This window comes from Spironucleus salmonicida, chromosome 6 (assembly GCF_000497125.1).
Source record: "Spironucleus salmonicida strain ATCC 50377 chromosome 6, whole genome shotgun sequence".
In the NCBI taxonomy this organism is placed as follows: Eukaryota; Fornicata; order Diplomonadida; family Hexamitidae; genus Spironucleus; species Spironucleus salmonicida.
The window spans coordinates 895,001-914,974 of NC_090601.1; the positions used below are offsets into that span (position 1 = coordinate 895,001).

General features: G+C 32.8%; 17 protein-coding genes across 17 annotated transcripts in view; 10 read left to right on the top strand and 7 right to left on the bottom strand. All coding sequences in view use genetic code 6, as the record gives it.

The window, feature by feature from the left end:
• Positions 1-446, bottom strand: part of SS50377_26116 (uncharacterized protein) — a gene marked incomplete at both ends in the record, with an annotated part of 510 nt that extends 64 nt beyond the window's left edge. Inside the window, one exon of the mRNA XM_067909933.1 lies at positions 1-446. This exon is cut by the window's left edge and continues 64 nt beyond it. Within this exon, the coding sequence (XP_067762689.1) occupies positions 1-446 (446 nt within the window).
• Positions 447-1,238: 792 nt separating this feature from the next.
• Positions 1,239-1,412, top strand: SS50377_26117 (uncharacterized protein; the record flags this gene model as incomplete). Its single annotated transcript, XM_067909934.1, has 1 exon — positions 1,239-1,412. One exon carries the CDS (start codon positions 1,239-1,241, stop codon positions 1,410-1,412), a length of 174 nt encoding a protein of 57 aa, XP_067762690.1.
• Positions 1,413-1,554: 142 nt separating this feature from the next.
• On the bottom strand, positions 1,555-4,449 carry SS50377_26118 (Transmembrane domain-containing protein; the record flags this gene model as incomplete). The annotated part of the gene is made up of 1 exon (XM_067909935.1): positions 1,555-4,449. The coding sequence occupies one exon, from the start codon at positions 4,447-4,449 to the stop codon at positions 1,555-1,557; it is 2,895 nt and encodes a 964-aa protein (XP_067762691.1).
• A 588-nt stretch (positions 4,450-5,037) lies between these two features.
• SS50377_26119 (uncharacterized protein) lies at positions 5,038-5,397 on the top strand (the record flags this gene model as incomplete). Its single annotated transcript, XM_067909936.1, has 1 exon — positions 5,038-5,397. The coding sequence occupies one exon, from the start codon at positions 5,038-5,040 to the stop codon at positions 5,395-5,397; it is 360 nt and encodes a 119-aa protein (XP_067762692.1).
• A 383-nt stretch (positions 5,398-5,780) lies between these two features.
• On the top strand, positions 5,781-6,086 carry SS50377_26120 (uncharacterized protein; the record flags this gene model as incomplete). Its single annotated transcript, XM_067909937.1, has 1 exon — positions 5,781-6,086. One exon carries the CDS (start codon positions 5,781-5,783, stop codon positions 6,084-6,086), a length of 306 nt encoding a protein of 101 aa, XP_067762693.1.
• A 365-nt stretch (positions 6,087-6,451) lies between these two features.
• SS50377_26121 (uncharacterized protein) lies at positions 6,452-6,997 on the top strand (the record flags this gene model as incomplete). Its single annotated transcript, XM_067909938.1, has 1 exon — positions 6,452-6,997. The coding sequence occupies one exon, from the start codon at positions 6,452-6,454 to the stop codon at positions 6,995-6,997; it is 546 nt and encodes a 181-aa protein (XP_067762694.1).
• Positions 6,998-7,212: 215 nt separating this feature from the next.
• Positions 7,213-7,839, top strand: SS50377_26122 (Transmembrane domain-containing protein; the record flags this gene model as incomplete). The annotated part of the gene is made up of 1 exon (XM_067909939.1): positions 7,213-7,839. The coding sequence occupies one exon, from the start codon at positions 7,213-7,215 to the stop codon at positions 7,837-7,839; it is 627 nt and encodes a 208-aa protein (XP_067762695.1).
• A 431-nt stretch (positions 7,840-8,270) lies between these two features.
• On the top strand, positions 8,271-8,624 carry SS50377_26123 (uncharacterized protein; the record flags this gene model as incomplete). Its single annotated transcript, XM_067909940.1, has 1 exon — positions 8,271-8,624. One exon carries the CDS (start codon positions 8,271-8,273, stop codon positions 8,622-8,624), a length of 354 nt encoding a protein of 117 aa, XP_067762696.1.
• A 275-nt stretch (positions 8,625-8,899) lies between these two features.
• On the bottom strand, positions 8,900-10,795 carry SS50377_26124 (Transmembrane domain-containing protein; the record flags this gene model as incomplete). The annotated part of the gene is made up of 1 exon (XM_067909941.1): positions 8,900-10,795. The coding sequence occupies one exon, from the start codon at positions 10,793-10,795 to the stop codon at positions 8,900-8,902; it is 1,896 nt and encodes a 631-aa protein (XP_067762697.1).
• A 752-nt stretch (positions 10,796-11,547) lies between these two features.
• On the top strand, positions 11,548-11,826 carry SS50377_26125 (uncharacterized protein; the record flags this gene model as incomplete). Its single annotated transcript, XM_067909942.1, has 1 exon — positions 11,548-11,826. One exon carries the CDS (start codon positions 11,548-11,550, stop codon positions 11,824-11,826), a length of 279 nt encoding a protein of 92 aa, XP_067762698.1.
• Positions 11,827-11,847: 21 nt separating this feature from the next.
• SS50377_26126 (Auxin efflux carrier) lies at positions 11,848-12,972 on the top strand (the record flags this gene model as incomplete). The annotated part of the gene is made up of 1 exon (XM_067909943.1): positions 11,848-12,972. The coding sequence occupies one exon, from the start codon at positions 11,848-11,850 to the stop codon at positions 12,970-12,972; it is 1,125 nt and encodes a 374-aa protein (XP_067762699.1).
• A 236-nt stretch (positions 12,973-13,208) lies between these two features.
• On the bottom strand, positions 13,209-13,715 carry SS50377_26127 (uncharacterized protein; the record flags this gene model as incomplete). Its single annotated transcript, XM_067909944.1, has 1 exon — positions 13,209-13,715. One exon carries the CDS (start codon positions 13,713-13,715, stop codon positions 13,209-13,211), a length of 507 nt encoding a protein of 168 aa, XP_067762700.1.
• Positions 13,716-13,812: 97 nt separating this feature from the next.
• Positions 13,813-14,595, bottom strand: SS50377_26128 (uncharacterized protein; the record flags this gene model as incomplete). The annotated part of the gene is made up of 1 exon (XM_067909945.1): positions 13,813-14,595. One exon carries the CDS (start codon positions 14,593-14,595, stop codon positions 13,813-13,815), a length of 783 nt encoding a protein of 260 aa, XP_067762701.1.
• A 128-nt stretch (positions 14,596-14,723) lies between these two features.
• On the top strand, positions 14,724-17,873 carry SS50377_26129 (uncharacterized protein; the record flags this gene model as incomplete). The annotated part of the gene is made up of 1 exon (XM_067909946.1): positions 14,724-17,873. The coding sequence occupies one exon, from the start codon at positions 14,724-14,726 to the stop codon at positions 17,871-17,873; it is 3,150 nt and encodes a 1,049-aa protein (XP_067762702.1).
• A 240-nt stretch (positions 17,874-18,113) lies between these two features.
• On the bottom strand, positions 18,114-18,671 carry SS50377_26130 (Ras-related protein Rap-1b; the record flags this gene model as incomplete). The annotated part of the gene is made up of 1 exon (XM_067909947.1): positions 18,114-18,671. One exon carries the CDS (start codon positions 18,669-18,671, stop codon positions 18,114-18,116), a length of 558 nt encoding a protein of 185 aa, XP_067762703.1.
• Positions 18,672-18,765: 94 nt separating this feature from the next.
• Positions 18,766-19,392, bottom strand: SS50377_26131 (uncharacterized protein; the record flags this gene model as incomplete). The annotated part of the gene is made up of 1 exon (XM_067909948.1): positions 18,766-19,392. One exon carries the CDS (start codon positions 19,390-19,392, stop codon positions 18,766-18,768), a length of 627 nt encoding a protein of 208 aa, XP_067762704.1.
• Positions 19,393-19,458: 66 nt separating this feature from the next.
• On the top strand, positions 19,459-19,881 carry SS50377_26132 (uncharacterized protein; the record flags this gene model as incomplete). The annotated part of the gene is made up of 1 exon (XM_067909949.1): positions 19,459-19,881. One exon carries the CDS (start codon positions 19,459-19,461, stop codon positions 19,879-19,881), a length of 423 nt encoding a protein of 140 aa, XP_067762705.1.
• Between the last annotated feature and the right edge of the window lie 93 nt (positions 19,882-19,974).

A 19,974-nucleotide genomic window follows, 5' to 3' on the forward strand; every position in this document is an offset into this window, starting at 1 on the left:
AATATACTGCCTTAAAATTCTTCTTATTTCGCAAGTTTTTTACTTCCATAACCAATTTTGCCTGTTTCTGTCTCAAAAACTTAAAATTTGCCAATCGCACCATCAGCTAGGCCTTTAAATACACTCTTGTAAAGCTTAGAATGATCGCCAGATTTGGTTATTATTATACCTGAATTGTTTGTGAGGCGTTCAATCTTCAGCATTTCTGTAAATTTAAGTGCAATAGGAGATATAAATATATTCGAGTACTTACCAACAATAATAATGAATTTATCTGCTTTGAATACATTAGGAGCAATATTTTATAAAACAAAAGACTTAGCACACATACGCAATCTTACAATAGCAGGAAGGTTCTTTTTGTTAAAGAAGTACGTTATAAGTGATGTAAACATTGTTATAATAATAATGGAACAAATAATTAAAAGCGTTTAAGGGTTTTCCATTTTAAAATAGGAATGGGGCGCATTTATATTATATATACTATGAATATAATAATATAATATATTTAACTTTATCTTTTTGCAATCTTCAATTATATATTATAATAAGATTAAATATGTAACAAGAGGGTATAATATGTTAAACAATATTTCTAGATAAAATAGACTACATCTTTGTATTATCGAAGTAAATTCGTGTAGCTTTCTCGTATTATTGAGAATATCCCAGTTAACGTAGAGTTAATATTTTTATTAATCAAATAAAAGAATAAAATTCTTAGATGAAAGTGTGTTTTTCCTATAATATAAATGGAAATTATATATAGAAGTACAAATATATTTTTTAATATATATCCAATATTATATCAAAGTATAGTATATTTCATCTCTCTATTATAAAAATCAAATTACGATTTTTTAAGTAAACAACAAATTTAAAAAAATTTAAAAGAATAGGATAAGCTATGGCAATCCTAATAAAGTAATATAAAAGTACTTTTCAACAACTTATAACATTAAATATACTAAATTATGTACAAATACAGGCAGCAAACGATTTAGATGTAGATTTGAGTTCTTAACACAATAGTTGGAGTTATATTATAATCTCATAATCATAATATAAAAATAATTAAGAAATTAAAAATCGAGTTTTTGGCTTTATAAGGACTAAATAAAGTCGTATTGACCATTACTTTACAGGATTATTAAATTGTGGTTTTATAAATATAATTACCTAGAATATTTATACATAATAATGTAATATAAACTGAAAGTATGACCACTCCACCAATAATGCTGGGTTTCGCTTTGTCTGTCACCCCTATGTAGGTTTAGTCCATCGTACGCCCCAGTATTATCCACCTCGACTAAACCAACCTCCCTAAGATCAAACTGCAGAGTTTACGTAATATACCTTATAGAGTGGAGATTGGCCGCGACGAGGTGATTATGCCTATGATGATGTGAGTCAGTTTATTATTTTCTGATTTAAGTGTTATTGTTTCAAATGGAATATGTATATATATATGTTACTTAGCCAATTTGCGTTCAATAATTTCATAATAATTATAAATTATATCAAAAAACTATTAATTAAAGAGAAAGAAAATCATGTGAAAGCAACAGCTACGTTAGTTTAAAGATTTCCTTTTTAAACTATGACCTATTTACGTGCTAGGGCTGCACTTATTCCACCACCAATGCAAATAACAACTCCTAAGAATGCTAGGACCGCAATCGCGTTGAATGGTGCTCGTAGTTGGGATTGAGCATTATTCACAATATTATATAAGGAATATACTAATCTTGGGCTAACAAGAGCTTTATTTGAAGCAAATATACCTAATATAGCATTAATTGCATCCGTAAAAACTTTTAATAAGGTAGATATGGTTTTTAACTATTTTAGTTTATCTACTAATTAAACTGTTAATAAATTATTCATATGACTAAAACCGATGTCTACAATAGGTGCAAAATTATACTAAGCAGTGGTAACTTTAGTAGCATTATTTTAGAAAATTTAAAGGTTATATAGATATGAACCAAGTCCACCAGCGTTGACAAATCTATCTATAAACAGAGTAGTTTTGTCATCAAAAGTGTTAAGTGTAACTACAGCCTTCAAAGTACCTGCAATTCTTCTTAAGCAGGCATCATCAACAGGATCTGTGCAATATACTGTTCCTATCCTTGTTTTAATCTCAGAAGATAGATCATCAAATTCAGTTTATAATAACAAAGCATCTGACTGAATTAAAGACTTTTGAATTCCAAAAATAGTAGTATTAGTTTACATTTAATTTGTCAGCTCAATATAATCTACAAAAATAGTATTACCTGAGAAATTAGCTGCAATTTATTCTTTAGAAGCAGAATTAAGCCCAGCAATTGCTGCAGCAGCCCCAATATAGAGAACTGTAAGTTTTCCTGCATTAGGGTTTCCAGATGGTGCAACTAAATTAGAACCCGTAGTGATAGCAGTAAATGCATTGATTTATTAAGCCTCTGCTTCAGATACAGAAAATTTTAGACTGCTGTCAACGGGCATTAAATCTTAAGATATAGGCTTTCCGTCTCCTATAAATGATGGAACCTTAGCTATTACTGCGTTAAAAGAAGTTTATATTTAGTCTAGTGGAGAACCTGTTATAACCTTGCCATTATTATCCACGCCAATTTTTTGTTATATTTATTAGATCAAAGGTGTAATATTATCTGTAATGAAATTAAATGACTCTAAAGGAGTTACTATCTTATTAATATTAGGAATAAGATCCTCTTTATAAAATGTATCAAAAGTTTTGTCATTAAACTAGAAAATATCAATATAGTTAGGTATAGTTTCCGAGGCTAAGATAGGTAAGTCAATAAGTTAAATTGTTATATTCTGTTTAAATTCAAGATCGCCAACTTTCGGGATAGTTTTTTTGTAGTCAATATCTATTTACAGTTTAGTAGTCTCTTTTAATTTCTGAATACTAGAATAATCTATATTTAACGTAGATGGTGTATATGTAATGCCAGTTATAGTAGGTGGTGTAAATTAAAAAGATGTTGTCTATAACTTAGCTAGTTTCATCATTTCATCGTAACTGCTACTAATATTCATAGTAAGTATTGATAAAACTGCACTGAAAACTGCCACTAATGTAAAGCTGAGAATGACAAAAATAAATTAGAATAATCCATTCATACAACCTCGCATCATATTATTAGTAAGAACATTACCAGATTTAGGATTCTTTTTGACAAACCTAATGATGAAAACACCAATTTGAATTAATATTGGCAAGCAAATAAGCAGGCAAATCAACAGTGATACTATAAGAATTGCTCTAGTTGGATTTTTGGCTTAATCTTAAATAAACTATGGTAATTTATATTATTTCATAAGAGCTGGTAAATCGAATAAATTACAAATTACTCCACCAATTGGATTGCAAGGCCCTAAGCTAAGCATCTATAGTAAAATATCATTAAATGATAAATCTAAAATATTTAAATAAGGTGTTGCTTCATCTTTAATTTTCGAGAGTTCTTCAACTAGAGGTTTCATAGTTTATTAAATAAAGTCAGGTTATAAATATTCTAAAATGCTTTCCATTCCTAATGCTTTTAAAATCTCAGGATATTTATTATTATCAGAAAGAAAAGTTGATAAAGGCAAAGGTAATTAAGAGGTAATGTCAATTCCAACTGCTTTTTCCATTTCCTATATAAAAACAATTAAATCTGGTGAGTCGAATGGCTTTAAATACTTAGTAAATTCTGAAAGATCAGGAAGCATTACCGCAGGAAGTTAAGATGGAAGATGTTTTCCAGTAGTTGACACTGTTGTACCAACATTAGCGATTAAACTCTTAACATTATCTATATTACCTATAAATATGTCAAATTTTACTTTTTGTTCATCAGTCATCTGAACATCAAGAACTTTTCCAATGAAATTCGCAAGTTCTGTAAATACATCTTTTCCAATATTTTAAACAACAATAATTGGTGGAAATTCTGAAATTTCTTTAGGTAGATTTTAATTGTCGTTGTTCATGTAACTAGAAAAAACACCAGGTGTGAAACCTAAATTAGCTAGAACATCATCGACCCCACTATAAGCTAAATCAACAGAGGCTTTTGTGTTAGTTATAACATCGTCACCAAGGCCATAAAAGTTTAGCGCAAAGCCAATAATGAAAATAAATATGATTTGAAGCAGCATAAGAGCTATGAAAAAGAATTGAATGAAGTAGCAAGACTTATTTAAGCAATTAGCCGGTGCTCTGGATCTCTTGGAGCAGCATTTACAGCAAAAACATACATTACACGAAAGGAGCGTAAAAATTCCGATAAAGAGAGGTAGGATCGAGAAAATTAGCATCATATAGATGAAGGGAATCTACTGTATTGTGTTAAAAGTTATACTATTTTGAAAAAGTGGGACTAACGATATTAACTTATCAAATGTAAAGGAGGAAGCAGGAAAAATAGGTAGTTCGAAGATCATTTATGAGAATTATGTTAAAAAATAATTCTATTTAAATATATTATATAGTAGTAAAAGTTTTTTAGTTTATTCGAAATATTTTACAAATATAATAAAGAATAAAATAAATGATTTTATATATTTTATTGACATTTACAGATATTAGTATATATTATGTAATAATATTATTTAGGTTCCTAATTTAAAGATTAAGGAATCTTATAGTACAGTTTAAGCGCTAGTTGAAGTTAGGGTAGTGTTTATTATACAAATTCTATATATATTGTAAATATGAGATTTATCACTAGAAATAATAGTATATTTAATCTTAAACTATATTTTGTTTAGTAATTATACCGGCTTAAACATATTAATCTATAAATTTATATTTTTGATTATAACAAGATTAAGAAAAAGCTAAAATCTAGTGGATCAGTGTAGTAATATTATAAAATTGCTAGTTGATAAAATAATTTTTTTGAGAAGAAGAAAAAGTATACTATAGTTAAATATAATACACTATAATATGATATAAATATATATTTTATCTAATTATAATAATCCATCTATATTTCACTATTATATAAATATAATTAATATAATTACGAAATGGGGTCATGCTGGGAAAAGTAGCGACAGTAATTAGAGAAACAATATGCACCATTTTTTTAAGAATTATATTCATCATAGGATAGTAATCCTCTATAAGTAATGGATTCGTAATAGTAAACTAGAAGAGATCGTGTGACAGAAATAAAATCAATACTTATTGAGGATCTAAATAATGGGCTATAGCTTTTAAATATTTCTATATTACAGGAAATTTCATCAGTTAATTATTCAGAACAATCTTTTGAATAATCAGATATTTATTAAAAAAAAGTTCCTAAAGATGTATTTTAAAGCAGTAAATTACGCATAGATAAATATGGGATTGAATCAGAAACAAATAGTAGCAATTTTATGTGATCGATAATCGTGAGTTTCTATTTATATTTATAAACACTTAAAGAGATTGATATTTATCTATAAAAATACAAAACATTATATTTAAGAATACGTAAACTTCTTAATATATGTAATAAATATTTTCATGATATGGTCTCTACTTATTATATTTGTGGTATCAACAAGTAGTTATATAGAATAATCCATAAATAGTAAAATCTTTTTATTATTAATAAACGTGAATTTTTATAGGCATTTATTTAATAATAAAATTAGTTTCAGACTAAATTAAGTATATTAATATAGTCTTTATATTACCCTATTACTAAATTCGTAAAAAGAGAAACTCATAAATTCATATATTAGTTTATTTTAATATTATACGTAATATACAATTTTTTAAAATGACCAAAGCTGCTTGGACAATATTTGAGAAAGAAGATCTAGTTAATGCTGTTTAATAATATGTTATTTAGAAATAATAGATAAATTGGGTATAAGTACAAATGCTCTTTTCAGAGTATACCATATAGTAGTGTAAAAATACTTATCACAACTGCATTAGGAGAAGTCTAGTTCCACTACCATTAGCAGACTCTAAGCCATAACAGTTCTCGAAAGAAAAAGACTTCATTATTATCACGCCAAGAGACAATGAGAGAGATGTAGACCAAGAGGTACTGAGGTTGATTCAGTAAGTTTTCAAGTGAGCATATTTATCAATATATCACTTAAATAGAGTAAATAAAGAAACTTAGTTTTTCTCTTAACATTATAAATTTTCTGACCCTTTTTAGCGGTATCAATGACCGTTCAATTTTAACTTCTAAAATGAACACATCTGAAACTTTACATAACACACTATACCTGTGAAATATACTTATTTTGGCTAGTAAATTATCCAAAATTGCAGATCTTTGTCCACAATTATTATTATTTCTAAATATTAAACCGATTCGAGAACAGACTACAATTTAATTTTATTAAATCATTGGTATATACTAACTAGAATACATTATAATCATCTTTGACTCCACATTAAATATTATTATATATTTATAATATTATCTTCAAAATGATAATTCCAGTTGAACTCTACACCGGTCAGAACTAGTGCAAACTAGCATTATTATACGCGGACGAATATCGTATTGCGGTCTATATTGACCGCTGTATTGCTTTCTCTCAGCCACTCTCCTAAGTGAGACTAGCATTGAACGCACATCGTAACCTCCTGCGAGTGTAATACGATACATACACATTCATACTAGCTTCTCGCTACTTCGCAGATCTGAGCAACTCTAATTTCATAGGAGTTTTCAGTGTGGTACTGAATCGCTGCCGGCGCGTCCGCCTCAATATCTTCGCTGATTTCATTCAGTTCGGGGAGCTCCGGTTCATACGTGCTGAAATTAACTCTGTCAATCTAACAAGCGACTTTGAGGTCCAACTCAATGTCGGCATTAGCGATTTTTCATTCGAGTTTGCGGAGGCGAGAGACTGCCGGGATGCATTTTCTATGTTGCAGGGTGTGAAGGATGAGTAGAAGATGGGAGGAGTGAGGGCGGTAGCGCTAGACGTGCGGGTGCGGTTCGGTGCCGTTTTTGATGGGTTTGAGTGAATGTAGACTGGAGTTGATAAAATATTAAGTATATATTATTATATTGAGTAAATTAATGAAAAAAATATGATTATCTTAATATATTTAAAAATATTTATAGTATACTCCATTGAATAATTTTGTAAACTGAGTATTTTATAGTCTTTAAATTATTTATACGGTATTAATAAAAACTATTGTTATACTAATTATATACAATATTTTAGTATGCTAGAATGCACGACATACTACGAACAGCGCTCCTGGTGCTCGCAACGTTCGTATTTTGGTTATCTGTGCAGCATGCTACACAAAACTCTGTGAGGAAGTGTATCCACATTACAGTTGGCCCAATCTACTACCTCAGCATCTGCCGCATCTAGTTCAGCCTAGCAACCGCGCTCTTGGCATCTATGATTTAGCTAGCGGCAGCCTCCGTATTTATATTGGCCAGAAAACTCCGCATTCAGCCGATTCTGAGCCTGATTCAGAGGGGAAGCGGTACACAAATCGTTGGTGTTATCGAATACGCAGTCCTGTGGGCGCTGCTTCCCCTCGCAATGTTATTCGGAGGAGGTGAAGACCTACGATGTGGGTTGTTCTGCCTGTCTGCCGGCGACGGATTTGCTGGGTTTGGTGGTGCTCTCTCGCGGCGCACGGGAAAGACGTTATGCGGCAGCGTACTATTCTTCCTCAGCAGTCTTGCAGCACTGACACTCGTTGGTGAGCACATGATCCGGGGTACAGTTTTGAGCGCCCTCGGTGTCGTCGTAGAGATTTACACCACGAACCAGCACGACAATGTGGCGATAGTGTGTTCCATAACGCTGTGCTCGTGGTACATGCGGAGACTCGGCATATGAGCCGGATGCTTCTGCAGTGAAATGGTCGCTACGACTACGAGTCATGATTTCAATTTAAAAGAGATGCTTCCTGTGCTGAGTTAGATTCATATTTGTTCATTTTGCGTTTAGCCTCAGGGGCACCCATTACAACTCTATACAATATATATACTGTGTTAAACTGGTTTTCTTAATTTTACAGGAAAAAATATATACATACTATATTTATATAATATTTATATCATTTTATTTTTAGTTCATTATATATTACCTACATTATAATAATGTAATAAATTGAGTTTTAATTTTAAAAATAGTGTGAGGTTTTCAAATTGTCATTCATCACTAATTAGTACATCTAGATATTATTCAACGTCAGTTTTTTGAAAAGAAACCGTTGTGCTTCAAATCGGCCTAATATCGAAAATCTGTACAAAACTTTTTGTTCTCAAATGGACAAAAACCTGTCTAACGCATACGTAATTTCTGGCACGCTCATGCCTGCGCTTAAGCGAGATATCAGCGAGCTCTACTTCCTGCACGTTCAGGAGTCCCTGGAGGCGTACGAAATGAAGCAGGAGAAAATAGCTAAAAACAGACGCTCGCTGCAGTTCTCTACGAAGACCTGCCAGCGCTCTTCTCGGTACTCGAGCGCACGCGATGCGCTGGGTGCGTCAAATTGCTCCAAATCCGCCACATTTTTAACGGCGTAGCAGGGCGCAAGCTGCGTGAAGATTTCGTTCGACGGACGCAATGAGGGAATCCAGAGGCCGCGGTCGATGCTGAGGGGAAGCATACGATTTTGATTAGGATGCTTTTAGCCTGATTTTGGCTAAATCGATTTTGCTAGTATGGAGTAGCGATATATATATATATATATTATTGCATAATAATAAAATAATAATGTTTAGAATTTAAATTGTTAAGGATAGTAACACTGAGAGACTAATATATAATAATATAGAAGATGAATTTATGAAAATTGGACTGAATTTGGCTCGGCGGGTTAGTAAAGTAGTTTTGAAATTGTTTGACAGCTTATTTTTAAAGTAAAATCGTTTCTTGAGTAAATATTTCATCATCACTTATCTAGCGAGCCAATGTTACTAAAGTTAACAGTGTTGTGAGCTTCTAGTGAAGTCCCACCTTTTTTATCGTCGATAACGCTATCTCTAGTTAGCTAACTAGCTCTGATTCGGTCATCTGCTATACTTTCTCTAATATTAATGCTCTAATTATTCAACATGCTTGGTCCTGCCATGCTACTACCAAATTATCTTGCGAGACTGATAAATTATGTGTTCGTGCGAAGTTTATCTGTTTTTTCTCTATTGGTCATAGTAAGGCGGATATCACCATTAAACTTGGACTTTTATCTTGCCTAATTTTGATCTTCCTCCTCTCCATCTTACAAGAAAGCATTAGTCACAGTTAGACGAATTTCGTCAACTACACTAGATGTGATATCTTGCTTCGCAAGCTGTTCATTCTTCAGGATTTCAGCCTTACTCAAATTTTTATACTTGTGGCCATAGAATATTACCATAGGTAAGCCTATTGAAAAATTAATTAATTCTATAATAGCTAGTATTTGGTAAAGAGGTGCTGATTGACCGATTAAGGCTAATGAAATGAATGGCGTTGCTGAAACAAAAATAATAGATGGAATCTAAATTAACATAGCTAACTTTTGTTTACCTTCAATTTGAAGCATGCTATTAGATAATTGCATGAAAAGCCCAAATAACGTGCATAAAGCTGTAATTAAAACAGCATCCTATGATTAATCAAGTTCATAGTCCTTACTTCTACGAAGATTAACTTAATTAGGAATCAACGCATCTGAAAATGGTTTTTTAATAACAGCAAGAATAAGTACTACCGGAAATGCAAACACAATATCAAATATAATATGCCAAATAAAGTATTTGTAAGTTCTGGTAAGCTTTTTAATACCAATATTGTAAGAAGCTATTAAGAAAAAGCTCTTAGAAAATGACTCATGAATTGACATAATGATAGCATGAGTAATGATAACAATCATATTTTTTACATACAGAAGATTCAGATCGTAGTTAGTCGTTGGTATGTAATACAATATGAAAGTTACAACCAACACGGACAATGGAAAAATGTTGATCACCAGCATAGAAGACAAGGAAGTGACAAAAATGTTAAGTAAAAATTTAGGTCTAAAAGGACGCAATCTTTTCATGCTAAATTTCAAAAAGCCAAAATACTCTACATTCATAAGCTTCATTTTTCCAATTACGACAATATTCCAAATAGCTAAAACGCCATAATTTATCAGATAACTATACGTAACTACGTAAAGTCCCTGTCTGTTTTGCAAATCACCTTTAGTGAAATAGTTCATAATGAACGGATTTACGCCAATAAGAATGCATGCGCTAACTAGCTGTCTCAATGTAACCAACCCCATACGGTTTTCTACCTCGTAGAACTTGTCAACAGCATTTGTCAGCGTTTCGCAGAACGGAGCTACGCAGAACATTACAATCACGTAAAACGAGCTGGACTCGTCAGTGTACAGCGGCTTAAGGACTGTGAACCCTAAAACCATAACGAAAATGTTGAGGATGAAACTTGCAAAGAAGAAGTATGCGAAATAAATATTTCCCGCCGCATACTGTCCGGCCACTATGTTCTTATTGGCCGAGTTTGAGCAACTTTGCGCCAAAGAAGCTGGCAGGTTCTGCGTAAGAATCATGAAGAAGGGCTGAAGGAATGCAAATTTAGCAGCATTGGCCATTGCACAATACAAAGAAACGTACATGAAGGTGATGGTAAGAGATACCGCAGGCAGAAGCTGGGAAGGGATTGTCAGCAAAAATTGCATTATAGTCGATTTTAAGGGAGGATCCTCTCCTAAAAGCTTAATTTCGCGAGAAATTGAGTGCTTGGTGGTTCTTGACGCTGATGAAGACGAGCCGCCTGAGTCGGAAAATTCGTCCATTTAATTCTGGTCTAATAACTAATTTTATATTCTAAATAAATTATTGTGTGAATTAGATTATTTCTTTGTAAATGCGTTATAATGTATAAATTAACATATTATAAATATTCGAGTTATAAGATATTCGTAAATATAAGTAATATATAATTATTATATTTTTACAGATAAAACAAATGTATAATTCGATGTTTCTGTTCAGTAGGCTAAAATTTTATATTGATAATATGTATATTGTTTTTTTAATAAATATAAAGTTATATTTCTATTAAATTCTAATTTAAAGAAATGATTTACAAAAACTAATATTTTTATTAAAAAAATATACATAAAAATAATTATTTTTCATAAGAATAGACGTGTGATAATATATTTTTATTTTTGATCATTTAAGGCAAGCTCTAAATCTTTATTTTAACTTAAACATTTGCATGGTTACTAACGTAATGTAAAATTGACCGTTAAATTAATGTACCAATAAGTCTATAACTATATGTGATTTTACTTAAATTTATAAGCAAACTGAGAATAGATGTATATTATATTTATGTCTAATTACTAGATTTTCTGATCAGTATTTATTATAATATAAGAACTTTATTTTTACTAATGAGAACATCTTAATAAAGACAAAAGTAATATTAAGTATATTTTTACATTATTCTATATCAATTTAGTTACAAGCCATTTTTTCTTATAAGATACAAAGACTATTACATAAATTTATAGTTAACTTAAAAACCAATTACACTAAAATGAAACCCCTTAAATTACAAAAGAAACGTAGAATACCCTTGCTGTCAACAATAAGTATATAGTCGTTTAAGAAGGCAACTCCATAATTATATTCTCTAAATAAATTTTCCCAATCATTATAACCTATTATCGAGTCATCCGAAGACAAAGGTATTTTAACATTTAAAAAAATTGAAATACTGAGCTACGAAATCCCCAGTAACCAACCCAAAGAAATTATATATAAATCTCTGTTTCCCACCGAGTCAGAGACAGAAATTTTAGAGTTTGGCTTTTGAGTAATATTTTAAAATTTTTAAATGAACTTAATAAATTACATGATTATACATATTCCAACACGTATTCACCCTTCCCGAATGGACATCGGAAAACTCTTCCTCACGGCCCTGGACTCCTCTGCGCCAGTGCTGATCTTAATCGCGCTAGGTGCATTTTTTACTACCATAAATCTTGTACCAGGCAAGCACTACAAGAGTCTAAACAACATTACTTTCAAGTTTGCTATTACGATTTCAGCGATCTACACGATCGGTCGACAGGATCTCTCGAAAAATGACATGAAGGTCGTTCTAGCCCTCATCCTCATTACAATTGTGGGCCTTGCGGCCGTGGTGCCGCTCGCTTTCCTCTACCGGCCGCAGGAGCGATACCACGCCTATGCGTCGATTTCAGCGATCGTCCTGCTGAACAATTCTGTATTTTCTGGTCTGCCAGTGTTTGGCGGAATCTATGGGCCCGATATTGCGGCCAGATTCGCGTACCTGCAGATGCTCGTTCTATTCAGCTTCGCGTTAGCGTTCGTGTATCTGGCATTTGAGTTTGCACAGATTCATGTAGTGCCTGCTGAAAATGCCTAGACGGCTGCCCCCGTAAGTTTCGGTAAAACCTGCGCAATTTGCCTCAAAAAGACATTTCTACAGCCGCTCATAATTGCTATTATTATATCAATTGTGTACAATATTTTGGCACGGTATATCAAGTTTCTGGCTCCCCTTCCACCTTACCTCTCCAATTTTTTTAAGAATTTTTCGTAGATTTCTGCTCCTTTGGGGCTGCTTTCGCTGGGCATGTTCGCTGCAGATTTGGTGAAGTCCAAAAGGCGCGCGCAGGCTTCGTACGAGGTGCTGTAAACGCCGATCTCAATGCAGATAATCTCCTTTGTGCTGATCTGCATTCTGCGCAGCTTTGCACTTCCATTAGTCTTCATTTTGATCTGTAAAATGCTCAATATAGAAGCCAGAAGCGCTGAAATCAATGCTGCGATCTACTCCTCGCCTTCTGCGACATTCTCATACGCGCTCTGCGACGAGTACGAGTTTGGAGCTGGATGGGCGGGATTGCAGTGTTCGCTGGGAATTATTGTGAGCATGTTCGCCATTCCGGTAATCCAGATTGTGTCGCGAGCCGTTTATGGGGTGAAATGAGTGAAAATATCACTTTTTGGGAGTAGCGCCGTGGATATAATAAAATAAGTAGAGTGATACGATAAATTTGCTGATTATAAATTATTAAAGGCGGTTATGAGGCTAAGTGAGTTAGAGATAGTGAGGAAATTTGTGGAATTGAAGTGGTATAATAAAGTATTTGTCTGAAGGTATTAAGATGGACAAGTTAGAATAATAATAAATAGAAACTGATAAAAAGATGTAAATTAGCAGTATCACTCCTAGTCCTGCTCTTGTTCAGCCTGTTCCATTGTCTTCTTACATATCTCTAATAAAGGGGCAACTTTCATAAAGCCTTCAGCGAGGTTTGCCAGACCTTAGAGCAAGGCCATGGGGTCTTACTCCTAGATCTGGAGTTAAGGAAGGTCGAGCAGAGGACTGAGGGACACATAAACCTGTGAAAAAAGCTTGTTAGTTTAACCTTAGATCTGGCTGAGAACTTCAATAACCTACTGTTATTTTTATACTTACTGCTTGAGTTCAGAATCGTCAGATTAAGAAGAAGTCATCTTTTTGCCCATTTCTTACAACTAAACAGCAGCCTTCTCAAGAGACTGAGCTCTAGACTGAAGATCTTATTCACGAGCTTCAAGTTCTCTTTCACGCTGCTGAAGTTAAGCGGATCCAGTTTGTTACTTATTTCCACAGATATTTTCTTTTCTCTCAAGCAATTCAAGTCTATCAAGAATATCGGGGATTTGCTTACAGAGACACTTGGGCATTGTTGTGAAAGGGAAAATTTGGTATGATTTATGATACTGACAGATATTGTATATAAATATAAATAATGTGACAAAATTGTTAAAATATATTATATAATCATTCATAATATCTACCAGTCGTAGTAATAGTTGATGTTTTTTGAACTCCTTTTTACTTATTGCTCCAATTTCTTTGAGCCCTTTCTTAGGGAGCTCCTTAAATTGACCATCTAGCCTAGTATTTATGAAAATTACTTACTGGGTCAGCTTTCCTCTTCTTTTTCTCAGAAAGCGTATACTAGTTTGGGCCCAGTAACCCATTAATTCGTGTGTGCCCTGTCGTTCTTAGGGTAGATTAATATGTAGATTGATATGATTACTTTGGTTAATAATGTGACTCTTCATCAGAAGAACTAGATTCTAATAGCTACTATCTTAATAAATCTTCTTTTGCCATTCTAATAGGTTTTTTATCCACTGGTTTTCTCGTTTGTTTTTTAAATACTGGAACATATTAGTCAGAATCATCTGACTCAATGGACTATTAAGGATGTTATCTTTATGTATTTCTTGATTAATTCTGGTGCGGGTTTTCTGAATACATTCTAGCAAATTTCGTATCATCTGATATCTCTTCATCCTCAGAAGTTTCGTTTATATCTTTGCCTTGCTATAATTTCGGCGGCGATGGTGTATCATTAGAAGATTTCTTATATATTTGTTCATCTTCTGATTCTTCGTAGTAATCGTTAGTAAATTTATTTTATTATGGCTTTTCAGGTTCTTATTTGAGTCTAGCCATGACATCTTTCTATAAGGCCATTACTTACTCATCTGGAAGATCTGGAAATCCCATTTCTTCTAAATAACGGCGTATAGTTTGTAGATCAAGATCTGACATTTAGAATTTAGAAATAAATTTAATAATAATAATAAATATATAATAACAATATTTTTTGTTTTAAAGAAATATACTAAATTGGATCCAATTACAAAATAATAATCTGATGAACCACTCCCCAATCTACAATGTATTGGAATTCAAAAACTTAACCTTTAACCCCTTTGCCTAAATCACCACTGTGCTTATCAATTCATGACTCTGACGAGTCAATTTTATTCTCTGGCTTCTTTTATAAGAGACATCCGTTTTTTAAATCTTCTTATACTACACGATTATTAATTTTTACACCTACTCGCCTCGTTTGGGCAGATGGTGAGGATGATTAGGTAGTACCTAAAAGATCTTTTAGACGAAGTAGAATCAATGCTGTTAAATTAGCCTGTGGTCCTAAATTCCTTCCTGGGTTATCAATCTAAATTGATGAAAAATATTTTATTTTTACTCACGATGATCCATTAAAAATAGACAAATTAACAAATTTTGTTGTAAATTACATAGGAATGGCCGAAGATTGGCCTAGCTTTGACTGTTATATACCCTAGCGTCCAATTATTAAAATTGGAGTTACTGTTCCAGGTGAAAGAACACAATACCCCGAAGTTGCCTATCGTTCAAACCCTGTATTCACGCCCTCATAAATTGCTTTATGTAGGGGCTCGAGAGTTTTCTGTTAAGGGCTTGTTTATTTAAATAAATAGCGATGTAGAATGCTCATTACAAATGAATTAATACAAATCTGCGATGATACTGGAGACATTTTACTCAAATGCACTCCACTTGAAGTCTAATCTATATTAATTAATCAATAACCAGTAGCTATTAATTCATTAGAATTTAATAATCAAAGAGATTTGTAAATTGATGTATCTGGTGAAATATTCAATATTATCAATGATCCATAAAGTTAATGTTAATGGAATGGTGCTTTAGCATCTTTTCTAGGGGTTCTTCCAAGTTTAGATTGTATTAAAAATATTGAACAGTATGCTGAAAATGAAGATCAATATTTCCAAATTTTTGAAGATATTAATAGAAACGACAATATTAAATAACGTGTTAAAAACGAAAAGAATGAAGATTCATAAAGTAGTGATGATGACTACGTTATGTTTTAAGGAGAAGGTGAAGACGGAATATCAGAAGAAGAAAATGAAATAGTAGATGTTCTGATTCATGATATTGTAGAAGACGAAAATGTGGTTACCACTAGTGAGTAGGAAAGTGCAAACAGTAGTGCTATGAACAAGAGCCTTGTTGAGCATATTTAAAAGAATACACGTATGAGTTTCCATGCTAGTGGTGCGAGAAAAAGTAAAACTAAGTAAGAGAAAATGCAAAAAATGCAAAATAAATTATAAAAGAAAGAAAGAGAGTATATAAAATAGGTTCAAGAGTAAATTCAATAATTGAATAAAGAAATTGATAATCAATCTACTGATTCATTTGAACAATCAAATACACCAGAGTTGGATATTTAAGAGCTGTAAGACAAGGCTGTTAAGTATTCTTTGTAATCTTTAACAAAAGTTTTAGATCATGCGGACTATTAAGACGATCCAGAACTTAATACTTGGGATTTATTGGTCCCATTTTTTGAAGAATATGAACTAGAGCCCGACCATCTCACGTTAATAGATGAAGCTGCTCAAGTTCGTCGTAAAGTATTATTCGAATATGCAAAATAACTATCCGTAAATGAATCAGACTTATCAGTGACTATTGGAACTATTCCAGAGCCATTTGGCGATTTGCTTGAATTTATAGATAAAATAGTAATTTCCACACCAAAGACTATTGATCCTTCATCTCTTTGTATAGCTTTTCCTGCCTCTGATGTAATTTCAGAGCGTGCAAAATATGTCAGGCATGAACTTTTAGACTAATTTAATGAAAATTGCGCGATGTATGGTGAATTAATAGATTTCCTTAAAGCATTTTTAAATTTAGAGTATGACCACAGAAATGATAACCAGGAGCGTTATTTACTGTTACCCCCAGAGTTTATTATAAATTTGAAATTACACAAATATATACCAACCTATCTTAAATATCATCCATAACCAGATGTTCTTACGGCATTATAAACTTATAAAATTATTTTTTGGTATTCTGAAAATTTAGGATGTACGCTAGCACAGAGTTTGAGAAAACTAATTGCCTAAGAAACACTATTATCAGTTAATAATTCATCCCATTGTGTCAGAGATGCCGCTATTTAATTTCTGCAAGATGGTGATATGTTCGATGTAAATGAAGCGGAACAATTTATTCAGGAACTTAGTTCTTATTCAACATAGAGAAAATAATAATTCTTCGCTTCTTTGGACGCTGAAAATTCGACATTTTTTGGTCAGAACTTACACATTTTTGGTGCTAACGAGCGAGTTAGGAGGGCTGGTAAGATAGTTGTTTAGGCGTTAGTGGGAAGATTGGAGGCAAGAATTATCAGACAGTATTTCTACTTCATAACAGGCAATATAGATATTGGATTTGATTTCTAAGAAGCTGAAAAATTCGTAAGCTACTGCGAAGGAAGCTACTGTGAAATTCTTTGCCAACCACATAAAATCCATATAAATTAGGTTTGTAGAGGTGTGATTAAGGAAATTTACGAAGGTTACGTACAGATGGTCAAGGGCTTGGAGAATAGAAATGTAAGCCAGTTCGTCAAGTTTGATCTTAACGGAAAGAAGTGGGAGCGCAGAGGCCTATTTATGCGTTACGAAAACCAGTTTTTCAAGCAGCGTGGCTGCTGCGTAGAGCGTGTAACTGGCTCGCGCCCCGATGAAGAGCTCCCAGCGCGCCAGTTCCTGTTTTTCTTCGGGTAAACATGCTGGATTTGCCGAATTCTCGAGGGCCCTAAGATAGCACTCCTATGCCAGCTGAAAATAGAACGGGAAGGTGACAGATTCGAGATTAGTATGAAAGGCAAGCCGCTGCTGATATGTGAGATGTAGGAGGAGGTGTGGAAGATAGACGGCGAGACCAGGGCCGAGATCCCAGCTTCGGTCAATCTTCTGCAACTTCTCTTCGCATTCTGCTACGAGAAGTTCACGTAGGAGGCCGTACGAGACATGAATCCGACGTAGTTCAGACTATTTACATTGGACTCGCCCCTGGACCATCAGGGCGCTGAGTACCGCGTGCACGCCGATGCGGAAGAAGAGGGCCTACTCACGTTCTGCCAGGAACTGAAGGCCAGGCAGATCATCCGCTCGGCTGACGAGATTGACGCTTGTTTGGAAGTGTTTAAAGACGTGGATGGTCTGGATTGAGCGAGTTGATATTTTTATTTTGAAAATTTTAATTTTGGGCAGGAAGTAACGTTTCGTTTCATGGAATATAAAAATAAGTAATTTTTCGTCTAATTTTAGAATTTTGATAAGAAAAGGTGTAGCTAGGCAACAAATTCAGATAATGGCGGTGTTATATCACTTTATTTTGCAGAATTAACGAAACAAATAAAGCAGTTGCTGCGTGTCATTAATTAAATAGAAAGAAACCCATAAATCAACTCAATGCGTCATGCACATTCTCTTTTTCGCAGTTTTCGAGCCATTTGCCTGTTCCTATTGCCTAATTGCTTTCACGACGTCCTCAAAAACCTGTGCAATGTTAATATTGTCCTTGGCTGATGTTTCGATGTATTAACATTTCCATTCTTCAGCAAGTTTTTCTGCCTCTTCTCTTTGGACTTCACGGTCCTCTATATCACATTTATTACCAACAAGAACCATAGGAACTTGGTCTTTTTCTTTGATTCTTAGGGCCTATTCTCTGAGTTTCTTTGTTTCATCAAAAGATGAAGCTGAGTTAACTGCAAAAACAATGATGAAACCGTTTCCTGTTTTCATATAAGAATCACGCAGAGATGAAAATTCTTCCTATCCTGCGGTGTCAAGAATATCAAGCATAACTGCTTCACCATCGACATCTAACTATTTTCTATAAAAATCTTCAATGGTGGGATCATATCTCTTGATAAATTTACCTTGCACGAATCTGACTGTAATGCAAGATTTACCAACTCCTCCTGAGCCAACTACGACTACTTTATGTGTAGAATCTGACATATCGTAGTGGAGTGGGAAATTAACTCTAATATAACTGTATAAGAATGTTAATATATTTTTATGACGTATTTAATAATAAGAGAAGTATAATCAATCATTGCTTATATATGCCTTACCATAAATCAAACAACTCCTAAAACACAAAATCAAATACTACCGAATTTTTGGTTAGTTTCTAAATTTTTGTCCAGCATGGATAAATAAAAAGTTCTGTGAATAGTTCTCTAGAAAACACCACACCATTTTATGAGAATGATATTTCTTCAATATCAGTTTCATATAATTTTAAAAATTAATCCGTATTAGGAAAGCTTGTAATAACCTCTGGTATTAATATTTCGGAATGATGCTTGACTTAATTAATTTATATATTTTATTACATAATGACTTTGAACCATTGATAAATAAATCTTCTAACCTTGAAATTAATCAGATATTCAAGATAAATATATAACTATGTATCAGGGGCCAATATATGAAACTTAATTCTATAATTTTTAAACTATTTTACATTATATAATAGCTTTTACTTGAGTGGTATAACATTGTAGACTGTCTCATTAACTAGTAAATTTGTATTTTTATAAGTAATTGGATATTGTTCTTGTAACTATTTTACTACATTTTTATTCATTATAATAGTTAAAAATATCAAATTAGAGGTTTAGTAGTTGAAGATTCGTACCTGCTCATTGTATAAAGTAACATCAAAAATTATCATTTACAAAACTATTCTCTAATTATAAATAATAATATTACTTTTATTACCGCTCTACTCATTCTAAAAATGCAAGACTATGATTGTTTTTTAAGTGCTTTTTATATGATGCGAGATAAACCTATTGTGCCACTTAATGAGTAGTAAATGTAAGATTTTACTGTTACTTATGACAAATAGTAGGTTAAGTAATAATAAAGTTAACTACTGCAAGCTTATAAAAAAATTAAAAAACCGTTAAAAAAGTAATCGAAATAAGACGATTTTGATGATTCATTTGACGATTCTGAAGAAAATAGAGGTTAATGTCAATCTTTACCAAATGTTGATGCCATTCTTGCTTATAAAGCCAACCCAGATTAGAAATTTGTTTAACTGACGAACTACCAGAATGATGTTTTATCTAGGCGGGATATCTATCCTCAAATATAGTTTTAAAAAGCAACTGCATTTACCATGGATGAAGAATTCATGTCTGTATTTACATAGTGAATATTTTTATCTACATTTCATACGAATTTGCGACACCTGCTTCTGCAAACTTTATCCACCAATTTGCCCCATACACCGATCAAATTTGCTACT